Genomic DNA, 12,862 nt, shown 5'->3' with positions numbered 1-12,862 from the left:
ATATATAGCTATGATGAGCAAGGGCCATTCTTCCTGAATTGTGAATTTCAAGGCCCCTGGGTCAGGCGTACCATAGAGGGGGGGGGTCTACTTATATACTGAAAATGAATTAATTGTTTGATATCTGCTCCTTGGTATTAATCAAACATTTAAAAATTGTGAAATGTGTGGACCAAGGGTCAGGGGTTCATGTGTGGTAGTGGCACTACTGATTATTGCTGAATATTACTGATTAGTTGAAATGCATTTTTTTGTTCCCCTACTCTACATCTTTGGGTATTAAGTAACCAAACTAAACATGCTAAGTGTATAGTTATGATTAGCAATGGTGCCTCTTTCAAAATTGTGAATGCCATGATGTCTAGTTTAAAACATAAACCAAAATCAATTGTTGGAAAGTTGTTGCATGATGCTCAGGTGACCTATAAGGCCCATGGGCCTCTTGTTATTATTTATTAGATTATTATTTGTAATTATTTAAAATTTATTTTAATGTAACATGAGTTTTTCTTAGAAGGACAATATGGTACAACACTTGTTTATAATTTATTTACAGGACAATATGAGTTATTCATGAAAGGGCAGTATCAGACGGCAGTAGAGGAGTCGTCTCAGGATCAAGACGCCCTCACCAAAGTCATTGATGATATAGAAGGAGAGGATGGCCCAATGAACGGTGAGCAGGCCAATCACTTATACACTTAACTTCATAGCACTATAATATAATAATAAAAAAACGTTTTATCCAGAATGTAGTAAAGGACCAGAGAAATTGCATTAACTAGAACACATCTTTGGTATTTGTTTGGATTTTGCTGTTGTATTACCGTAATGTCATGTATATAGTGTACATTTTCCTACAGAGTTTTGTTTTTAATAATGAAAGAGTGTTGTTGTACCCTGAAACATAAAAGAAATGCTTAAAGTCCCCATTGAGAAGCTACATATAATTATGATGGATTCCCCATACAGACTCCATGTAAAGCATTGTTTAGGGAGGGACTAGGACCCAGCCTCTGGTTGATACTTATGTGGCCAGCAGCTTGTAGTGCATTAGATGTAGAGACAGTTACAGAGACTTCTATGTAATTTTTTTTGAAGTGTTACATTTTATTGTAATTGATCAATTGTGGCCCCTGGGTGACCTCTTGTTTGGTTTTCACTAGGCATAGGACATTCTTTCTGGGTAAGTTGGTTAAAAATATAGAGAGTGCATACTTGTTCACACATGCACAGCCACACTATAGATATGACAATACGGTATGTTAACATTTTATTGGACATATGTATAATGGGTATGATGATAATCCAATTTAAACTTTCTCTCGGAGCATTTTTAGATCAGTTAGAAAAAATATAAATCTGCATAAATCATGTAAATTGTAACAATTTTTTTTACCAATACATAACATAAATAACTTCAAAAAACTACTGAAAGAATAGCATAAATAGGACTAAATATGGAATATGAAAAAAGCTTATATAGTACATGGCACTTTCTCATTTCTAGCCATATTTAATGTATGATGTTGATTTTGATTAGATACATCATATTTAATAGAAGTTAACAACTTTGAAACATTTATTCTCAAAGTTTGGTGAAAAATGTGGCGTGGATAGAAATTTAAAAAAAAAGACAAATAAACATAAAAAATATTATCAAATTAACCCATACACTTTAAGGTTATGGTGAAATTTTCATAAGAAGCAGAATTACTTAACCAAAGGCATGATATTCATGTGGATTTGATATTGCCTTGTAATTGAAAAAGATCATTAGAGATTACAAATATCTCTGTGTTTTACTCAATGAGAGCATGCTTATTTTTTTTTTGTGCTTAAATGTGAATTAATGCTGCAGACGACGACCAGTCCAGCTCAGACTCGCGAGCAGAAGAAAGTCAGTCGGCTTCACCAAAAAAAGGTGAAGTCACCCATGGAGCTCAGTTCAAGTTGATCAAGGGGAAAGGTCAAGGACAGCTAGCTTGTGAAAGGCCATGTCAAGGGCATCTATCCTGTCCAAAAACAGTTTGGCAAAAATCTTAATGTAAATTTGGCAAGTTATACAAGCTAGAATATAAAATTAATTGCTTTACAGCTGTTAATCCATCCAGGGGAACAGATCAAGCATCTAATTCTATGATCATGCAGTAAAACATGGTTTGATAATTTGAATTCATATAGGCCATCAAATCAGGCTAGCTGTTCTTTAAATGTTTCAAACCCCAGTGTTGTTTGATATGAATGAATGTGAATGTATGTGTAGAATATATATGCTCTTGAAACTGATCATTCATCCTGAAGTTAATTATTGACATACTAGATGTAATAATTAATCTTAAACATGTATTTTCTGTCTCTAAAAGTTGATTAAACCTCTTGGATTTGGTTGTTAATTTTTGTTCAGTAGAGAAGGGTGAATTTCTGTATTAAAATTCTTTTTTAATTTTAAGATTTGAAGACAGCTTTTGATAAAAGGTGCATCTCTCTGTAGTGTTTTGCTATAAATTATAATTGATGTAATTTTGTCTGATTTATGGGACCATCCATTCTTTTCTATAATGGTTTTGAAATAATGATGATCATGATGAAATGATTAATAACATTAAAACATCATAGAGAGGAGCAAAATAAATATTGGTAATGTTACAATTCCAGACCACTTCAAGTATCATAAAAAGGACCTATAAGATCCCCACCCACCCTCAGTTCTGAATCTGAGGCATATTAAAATGTCATTGGATATTATTATTATATATAGATTTAACTCTATGAACAATTTCACTGGGGCACCAGAACAAAAAGGGATGGTATGTGGCTACCTGCCCCCAGCCCCCTCCCCTTTTATTATGCCCCCCTTCGAAGAAGGGAGGGCATATTGCTTTGCTGCTGTCTGTCTGTCCATTTAGTTTCCGTTCATTTTCTTCACAACCATTGCACATACTGAACTTAAATTTGGTATACAGGTTTATCAGGTGTATATCTTGGTCAAGTTCTGTTTTAGGTATGATCGCACCATTTTTGACAGAGTTATGCCCCTTGGACTTAGAAAAATTCCACTTATTTGCAGTTTCCGTTCATTTTCTTTGCAGAGGTTGCACATATTGAAATGAAATTTGTATACAGATTTTTCAGCTGAATATCTAGGTCAAGTTCTGTTTTGGGTACGATCGCACCCTTTTTGCCAGAGTTGTGCCCCTTGGACTTAGAAAAATTCCACTTATTTGCAGTTTCCGTTCATTTTCTTTGCAGAGGTTGCACATATTGAAATGAAATTTGTATACAGATTTTTCAGCTGAATATCTAGGTCAAGTTCTGTTTTGGGTACGATCGCACCCTTTTTGCCAGAGTTGTGCCCCTTGGACTTAGAAAAATTCCACTTATTTGCAGTTTCCGTTCATTTTCTTTGCAGAGGTTGCACATATTGTAATGAAATTTAGTATACAGATTTTTCAGCTAAATATATGTATCTATATCAAGTTCTGTTTTGGGTAGGATTGCACCATTGCAGACAGAGTTATGCCCTTTTGGACTTAGAAAAAATCCAGTTTGGGGGGAGGGGGGCATAAGTGTTTTACAAACATCTCTTGTTTTATTTCAAGTAGTGTACCACGTTGCTGACTGGCTCCATATATCTATTGAATGTATAGAAAATATGGATATCTTTCATAACATTGTAGTCTACATTTATCAGGTTTTGCATTTAAGGTAAAGACCATTTATCCTAGCATATTGTGGTATCATGCCTGTGTCTTATTGTATCATGTGTGTATTCTATCCAATAGTATATTGTGTGAAGAATAAGATTGCAGGTTTTGTAGATGGTAGATATAATCTGTATAATGTTCTTGGCTGCTTAAGCTACATGTATTTCCTTATTTAGCTGGTAGTAGAAAAATTATGCATGCAGAATGCTACCCTTCAAAAGTAAAACAACTGAATCAAAATTGCATGCCTTTAACTAGCATTGTTTGAATGCCCTAAGGTTGTTACATATTGAAATTTATTATATAGTGTCGCTTAATTATCTTTCTTAGTTCTGAGATGTATGAATATTATTATAACTTGAGAGTACTAGCTATATGCTTAATTTTTGTCTTAGTTGATGCTTGAGTTCTAGTGGGACTGAGTTGGTGCTTTAGCCAAAGAAACTGATGATACTCAACTGATCAGCTACAATGGCTGTGATGTTATGTGCTAACTGACAAGAATGATTACATTTCTTGAATGATTCTGCCCGATTACACACAATTAAACCTTTTACATGAATGATCTTTCATACACGATTCTACATGTTACACGATCTTTCTATATACCAACACAAACGCACGATTCTAGATGCAAAATAGTTAAAACAAGCCAAGAAGTCAAGGTCACAGGGTCAAAAATCATAGTGTATTTAGAAAGGTGTTATCACTTGTAATACACATGTTTAAGGAGGCTAGGGGGTCAACAAATTATTTTTTTATTAGCTCTTCTGAGCCAAAGGCTCAAAGAGCTAATGCTATGGCCATTTGTCTGGTGTGCAGTGTGCGTAAACTTTTTAGAATATGGGCCATAACTCAAGAACCCCTTGGCCAATCAGTGCCAAATTTGTCACAGGGTATCCTTGGCCCAAGGGCTACCATTTATACTAAAATAAGGGTTGGGACCCTTAAACAAGGGGAGATAATCAGGAAAACAAAACCAAAAGTACTAGTTGCTAAAAAATCTTCTTCTCCATAACCACCAGGCAGATTTTCACCAAACTTACATACAAGGATCAAAATATGTTGAAGATTAAATTTGCACGGGGAATTACCCTGGGGCAAAGGGTGTGGTCTCAAGGTCACTTCAAAGTTGACCTAAATTTACAATTAATAAAAACGTGTATATTTTGCTTACTATAAGGACTAGGATCATCAAATCTTTTAAGTTGATGCATCTTAGGACTTCACATCATGTTAACTCAAAAGTAGGTCATGATGACCTACTTTTAAAAAATTTGTGGGGATTTGTTTTCAAATTGATTTGAAAGTTTTGGACACTTTAAGGCCTATGATCATCAAATTTTGTCAGTTGATGCATCTTGGGTCCTCAAACAATGTCAACTTAAAAGTAGGTCACCATGACCTACTTTTTGTACTTTATGACTTATCCTTTTAAAAACATTTAATCCCATTATTTCAAACACTGGGAGGTTTAGAATCATCAAATCTTGTAAGTTGATGCATTTTGGGACCTTAAAACATATTTATGAAAAAAGTAGGTCACTGTGACCTACTTTTTGAATTTTGCCGGCATTTGTTTTCAAATTGTTTAAAATGCATATTTTGATTACCTTCAGACCTACGATCATCAAACTTGGTCGGTAGATGCATCTTGGGTCTTTAAAAAATGTCAACCAAAATGTAGGTCATGATGACCTACTTTCGACATTTTATGGCTATATTTAAGTTTCTTAGGTATTTATTGGCTTAGAATCATCAAACTTTGTGAGTCGATGCATATTTGGTTTTCGGAGAGTGATGACCAAAAAGGAGGTCACGGTGACCTAGTTTTGACATTTTATGGCTTTATTTAAGATCTCTGGTACTTATTGGCTTAGAATCATCAAACTTTGTGAGTTGATGCATCTTGGGTTTTCGGAGATTGTCGACCAAGAAGTAGGTCACAGTGACCTACTATTGACATTTTATGGCTATACTTAAGTATCTCAGGGACTTATTGGCTAAGAATCATAAAACTTTGTCAGTTGAGGCTTGGATTTTCGGAGATTGTCGACCAAAAAGTAGGTCACTGTGACCTACTTTTGACATTTTATGGCTATATTTAAGTATCTCAGGCACTTATTGGCTAAGAATCATAAAACTTTGTCAGTTGAGGCATCTTGGGTTTTCGGAGAATGTCAACCAAAAAGTAGGTCACAGTGACCTACTTTTTGAATATCTCAGGTACGTATTAGCCTAGAATAATCAAACTTTGTCAGTTTAGGCATCTTGGGTTTGCGGAGAATGTCAACCTAAAAGTAGGTCACTGTGACCTACTTTTGACATTTTATGGCTATATTTAATTATCTGGTACTTATTGGCTCAGAATCATCAAACTTTGTCAGTTGAGGTATCTTAAGGTTTCATAGAATGTCCACCAAGAAGTAGGTCACGGTGACCTACTTCTGACTTATTGGCTTAAGATCATCAAACTGTCAGTTTAGGCATCTTTGGTTTTTGGATAACGTCGACCAAAAAGTAGGTCACCATGACCTACTTTTGACATTTGATGGCTATATTTAATTATCTCTGGTACTTACTGGCTAAGAATCGTCAAACTTTGTCAGATGATGCATCTTGGTGTTCGGAGAATGTCGACCAAAAAGTAGGTCATGGTGACCTACTTTTGAATATCTCAGGTACTTAATTACTTAGAATCATCAGTCTTTGTCAATTAATGTATATCTTGAGTCCTCAGAAAATTTCAATGAAAAGGTAGGTCACTGTGACCTACTTATGGTATTTTATAATTATATTATAATATCTTCAGTCTTAACTGGCTAAATACTATCAAACTTTGTCAGTTGATGCATTTTGGGTACATGTAGAGTTGGGGGCTTCTAATAGAAGTGTTAGATTGTATAATTTATCAGAAGAGCAATTCAAGACGCTTGGGCCTCTTGTTAACCACCAGATATAACTTTTTAGATATGATATCTTAAGCTATCAACTATCATTTGGCAAAGAAAAATTTCACAAATTTTAGTTTTAAAATTTGATCATTTTGTTATATCATTATTTGGAGCTCTTCTTCTAAAGGAGATCAAAAGAATCTGAAAATGGCCACAACCACCCAGCCCCTTTAATATGAAAGCCCCATCTATTCTCATTCTAAAGTTATGAACAATGTTAGTTTTTGAAAAGGAGGTCAAACTTCAAGGTCACATGGTCTAAAACCATAGTGTATTTAAAAAGGTCTTACCACAGGTTTTTGAAAATTAGGTCAAACATGAAGGGAAAGGTCAAGGGGTTATAAATCTTAGCATGCTTGGAAATATTTTGTAACAGGTAATACACATATCAAATATGAAATCCATTTCTCTTCTTAATCAAAAGATATAAGGAAAAAATAACCTTTTTTTTTATCAAGGATAAAGTTTTTGAAAGGAGATCAAAGGTCAAGGTCACAAGGTCAAAAATCTCAATGTACGTATTTAGAAAAGTCTTGTCAGAAGTAATACACATTTTTAATATATTAAAGTCCTATCTCTTCTCATTCAAAAGTTAGAGCCAATTTAAAGTAATAATCACATTTTTGAAATGTAAGTCAAATTTCAAGGTCAAAGGTCAAAAATCATAGTGTATTTAGAAAGATCTTCTCACAGGTAATGCACATTTGTAAAATTTAAATCCCATCTCATCTCATTCAAAAAATATGACCAAGGTTTAAGTTTTTGTGACAGACGGATGGACAGATGAATAAGATTTAATGTCTCCATGCTTTTGTTAAAGTGGGGGACAAAAAAGCCTAAAAATAAATTAAAACTACATCTTTCCATTAATGAGTCTTTCAAATCAACAGTATAAATGTTGCAAAATATTTATTTGCAGAAATTATAATACAGAGATAAACACTGATAAAATAAAGTAACCTCTGACAAGACCTTCCTAAATACACTATGGTTTTTGACCGTGTGACCTTGAAGTTTGAACTACTTTTCAAAAACTTGAATCTTGGTCATTATTTTTGAATGAGAAGAGATAGAGCTTTCACATCTCACATGTGTATTACCTGTGACAAGACCTTTCTCAATACACTATGATTTTTGATCCCATTATCTTGACCTTGAAGTTTGACCTACTGTTCAAACATGTTATTTATCATTATAACTTTTGATCGAGAAGAGATAGGCCTAAAATGATTATCAAACCCTGTGAGTTGATGTCTCTAAGCCCTGGAATATATTGACTCAAAGATCACAATTATAGTGTAATTCAGTATATCAAAAAAGTGGGTTCTGGGCCCTTGGGCCTCTTGTTGCATATTTTAGCACAGAGAGAAAGAGAGAGAAAATGCATTTGAGAATGCTTATAGGTCATACTCCAAGATTTTCTATGTTTAGCGTCCACAGACGGATTGGTTTAAATAAACTGTTTTTGAGTTGTGAAGTTTAAAAAAAGTTAAATAAAATCAACAAATACATTTAAATCTTTGACACACAATTTACACTAATTGGATTGGCATTTCTATTTTTGTTACTGATGTACCCTTTTTTTTTATTTCAATCTTTCAATTAACTAGTAGATTATGTTTGTTACAATGATTGAGAATTCACAAATGATGATGAGAAATTCTGAAATTATGCTTTAAATGATTTGTTTTTTCCCACTTCAGTTTGTGTGTTTGCTCTGGAGAGATAGGTTTTCAAATTAAGGGTGGATGCTAAACATAGAAACATTTTGGAATGGCCTTAACAGAGAAACATATTTACAACATAAACTTTCTTCAAGAAGCAATAATTAAAAAATCAGGAACCTGTACATGAGCTTCTGATAGGAAAACCATTTGTTTCTTGTGTTTTTTTTTTGTTAAACATCTTAAATGTTTTAGATTTTGGTCAAACCTTTAATAAACTGTATTTATTACAGAAATTGACCCCCCAACAGTTAGCACAAACACTGATGCCCATCCAGAGTTGCATCTTGGGAAGGGTGAAGATATGGATATCAGCATTGATGGGGAGGATTGTCTGGCCAAAAAAACATTCAGGCAGTTCTCTGGCAAAAAAGTGGGTAACTTAGGGGGTTTAAAACTTTGTTTTTGAAATATTTCATCAATTTTCATGAAATCGTACTTTAAAAAAAAAAGAAATATTTGCAAAACTGTTGTTTTGCTTAATATTAATTCCAAATAGTTGTTTCACAAAAATATTGTGTCACAAGGTTTTACTTATAGTATAACATAACATACTAGTTGCGTAGTTTGCTGTATATGAGCTCTACTGACTGTATTATAATTGTAGGGGAGCCTGACGGCAGATGAGGAGGCGGCCTTGATGTCAGCCTACCATTACGAGAGAGCCACCACCAATATTCATCCTTACTTATCCTCCATGGTTAACTATGCTCAGCCCGTCAAATTTCAGGGCTTCAAAGTAGCAGAAGGTAGGCTTAAATTCATAGAGATATAATACATGTAGATCAACCCCTCTCTTAAAAAGGCCTTGAAAACTTTTTTTGGACTTTAAAAGTTGTCATTGTAATAGGATATATTTTTTTTCCCTTGAAAACTTCTTTTCTTTATTTTTCAGAGCAAAATATTCATTATCACATGTCATCCTTCAATGAAAATGTGGGACTACAATACCTCAAATCTCAGGCCATTGAGCTTGTCAAGTATCCTTATTTACGAATCGCAGAGATGGACGAAGCATTTTATAGTAACGTGTACTAGGGTTGTTAGAAAAGTTTGATTAACATGATCACAATGATTTATGGAAATTATATTGTATACTTTGAAGAATAATGTACGTCTAATTAAATTATCTTTTATTAGCATACTAAAAATCAGATCCGTTTACTGAATATTTAGAAATGAATTTTTCTGTGCAGTCATAAGATTCACTGAGAAATCACTTGACACTTTATGATGTTAGGTGACGTGACAACCTGATTCAAGACCAGTGAAGCTTTTTCACAAGTTTGACATATCTTTTATTTCTGAAGACTTTTCTTGTCTTTTTCTAACTTTTTTCTTACTAAATTAACTATATCAAGACATGTTACATTTTTTCCTAAAATGTCTTTTGTGATGAATCGGGTATTGGTGAGATCTTACAAACAATGTCTACGTAGTTCAGTGATCTGAAAAGCAATGCAAAATTCATTGGTGCAGCATCCATGCAATAAGCATGATATTGAAGAATTGCAGGAGTTGATATAAAAAAAGCCAGTCTTCCCATTCTTACAAAGTTGCTACATGTACCACTTGAACACTTTGGTACTAGATACATGCAGGCAAGAGCATCTAATAACTCAGTCATTTTCGGGCATTTTTCTGTCTGTAAAGATTTTTTTTTTAAAAGCTTAGTACTCCCATATGTTAATTGACGTCTTTAATTTTTGCTTTGTTTTCTATGCATTGATCATCTATGATTAAGGATAGAACAGTCATAACTCCTCCAATTGAATTCAAATTTTGCTAATTGACATATAATTTATTTATTTTAGTAAATTACATTGTTTATTAAAATGTTGTCTAATCATGCTAATAGATAGTTTTCAGTAAACCCAATTTAACAGGAGTTATTTCCCATTGGCTGCCGTAGTGGAAGTCAACATGCTTATATTCCTTCATTATTGGAAGGATTCCAATAAGGAATCATTGCATTGAAGGAAGCATTGTTTTTCTGAAAAATATGCATTTTTAGCTCACCTCAACGTAGTTGGGGGGAGCTTATGTGATACCCTCGGCGTCGGTGTCGGCGTCGGCGTCCCGGGTTAAGGTTAAGTTTTTTGGAGCAGTTTTCTTTTTAAGTACTTCTGTGTCCTATATTGATTAGACATGCATGGAAGATGTTTCTAGTGTGTTTCATTGTACCAGTCAAAGTTTCAGATGCTGCAATTTCAGCAAAGGAATGACCAGGTTAATGTTTTTGGAGCAGGTTAACATTTTTGGTGCAGTTTTTGGTGTAGGTCTCATTTCCGAGTAACTATAAGCCCTATGTTGACCAAACTTACCTGGATGGTACATCTTACGATGCATACTACCAGACTTGCTTCGGATGCTGAATCTGACCTACATTTTCCGGTTGAGTGAACAGGTTAAAGTTTTTGGAGCAGGTTTCATTTCGAAGATACTACGAGCCCTATAATGACCAAACTTGCATGGATGGTACATCTTAGGGTGCATTCTGCTAGACTTGCTTTGGATGCTGAATCTGACCTACATTTTCCGGTTGAGTGAACAGGTTAAAGTTTTTGGTGCAGGTTTCATTTCCAAGATACTATGAGACATATAATGACCAAACTTGCATGGATGGTACATCGAAGGATGCATACTACCAGTCTTGCTTCGGATGCTGAATCTGACCTACATTTTATGGTTGAGTGAACAGGTTAAAGTTTTTGGTGCAGGTTTCATTTCCAAGGTACTATGAACCCTATAATGACTAAACTTGCATGGATAGTACATCTTAGGATGAATATTACAAGACTTGCTTCGGATGCTGAACCTGACCTACATTTTATGGTTGAGTGAACAGGTTAAAGTTTTGGTGCAGGTTTCATTTCCAAGGTACTATGAACCCTATAATGACTAAACTTGCATGGATGGTACATCTTAGGATGCATACTACCAGACTTGCTTCGGATGCTGAATCTGACCTACATTTTCCGTTTGAGTGAACAGGTTAAAATTTTTGGTGCAGGTTTCATTTCCAAGGTACTATGAACCCTATAATGACTAAACTTGCATGGATGGTACATCTTAGGATGCATACTACCAGACTAGCTTCGGATGCTGAATTTGACCTACATTTTCTGGACGAGTAAACAGGTTAAAGTTTATGGTGCAGGATTCATTTCCAAGTAACTTTGAGCTCTATAATGACCAAACTTGCATGGATGGTACATCTAAGGGTGCATTCTACTAGGCTGGCTTCAGAAGCTGAATCTGACCTACATTTTCAGGATTAGTGAAAAGGTTAGTTTTTTATACAGGTTTCATTTCCAAGTAACTTTGAGCTCTATGTTGAACAAACTTGCATGGATGATACATCTTAGGGTGCACACTAATGGACTTGCTTCAGATGCTGAATTTGACATACATTTTCCAGATAATAGACCTCGTAAAAGTTATGGGTGCAGGCCTTTCACGAAGAAACTATAAGGCTTATATAAACCAAAGTTGCACAAATGATGCATCAAGGGATGAAAACTCTCAATCTTGCTTCAGATGCTGGATTTTAATTACATTTTCATGATGAAGAACAAGTTTGAAGTTTTATAGATCTATTCCAAAGTATCAAAATCAAAATTGCATAAATTTTGCATTTTTGGATGTACACTTTTTGTTGGTTAATTGTGTGACTTAATTTGCTTTACTTAAAGACAACATTCATTGAGGTGAGCTCTGTAATCTCTGATTACCTATGTTTTAGATCTTCCTTAAATTCATAATTTTTATACTGTGAAGATTTTCCCCCAAATATTTCTGCTACACCCTCTTAAATTTGAAAGGACAAAGAGGAAAAAATTACCGGGTTGACATGAAGATGGCGGCCAAGGGAAATAACTTGGAGAGAAAATTATGTCATATGAAAACTACCTATTTGGAATGTTGCCAAATTCTCCCAATTTCTATGGAACCAGTGGTGTCTGGTTTGAACAAATTTTCTGTAATTATTAATTCATAATTAGCAATTACATTATAAAATTGATCTGTTTATAAATGTTTTGATGTAGAATTTTTAAGATTAAAAAAATTGATATGTGTTTCTTTGGGGAAAAAATCCTTAATCCTGTTCAGCTACAATAAACGCCAAATGAGTCGAATCTATCCAAGGGGTGGTCGAGTAGATTCCAGTAATTACATGCCACAGGTGAATATGGATTCTGGATATTTATTTGAAAGTTAAATTTTCATGTCACTAGGGCTGTTTTATAATTATCATAGGTACACATTATTCTGAAGTAAATTATATATGCCGTGTGTTTAATGAGAAATTTGAGGGTTTTTTTTTTTGCTCTGATTTAAAGCTATTCTGGAATGCTGGATGTCAGATGGTAGCACTTAACTTCCAAACATCAGATCTAGCCATGCAACTTAATCAGGGAAAGTTTGAGTACAATGGAAACTGTGGGTGAGAATCAGTTGTGTAAAGTGTCTGTTT

At 34.3% G+C, this 12,862-nt stretch overlaps 1 protein-coding gene across 4 annotated transcripts in view; it reads left to right on the top strand.

Annotated features, from left to right (window-relative positions):
- Positions 1-12,862, top strand: part of LOC134236242 (1-phosphatidylinositol 4,5-bisphosphate phosphodiesterase beta-4-like) — a 75,048-nt gene that overhangs the window by 48,718 nt on the left and 13,468 nt on the right. For all 4 annotated transcript variants that reach the window (XM_062718417.1, XM_062718416.1, XM_062718414.1 and 1 more), the window contains exons 17-22: positions 557-676; positions 8,619-8,758; positions 8,993-9,134; positions 9,281-9,365; positions 12,499-12,571; positions 12,729-12,832. In XM_062718417.1, the coding sequence (XP_062574401.1) occupies positions 557-676; positions 8,619-8,758; positions 8,993-9,134; positions 9,281-9,365; positions 12,499-12,571; positions 12,729-12,832 (664 nt within the window). The remainder of the gene's footprint in view (positions 1-556; positions 677-8,618; positions 8,759-8,992; positions 9,135-9,280; positions 9,366-12,498; positions 12,572-12,728; positions 12,833-12,862) is intronic.

The sequence above is a fragment of the Saccostrea cucullata genome, unplaced genomic scaffold (genome assembly GCF_032062105.1).
Source record: "Saccostrea cucullata isolate Sc308-1 unplaced genomic scaffold, CSIRO_AGI_Scuc_v1 ctg578, whole genome shotgun sequence".
In the NCBI taxonomy this organism is placed as follows: domain Eukaryota; kingdom Metazoa; phylum Mollusca; class Bivalvia; order Ostreida; family Ostreidae; genus Saccostrea; species Saccostrea cuccullata.
The sequence above is the reverse complement of the archived record's forward strand: the minus strand, read 5'-3'. Positions and strand labels throughout refer to the sequence as shown.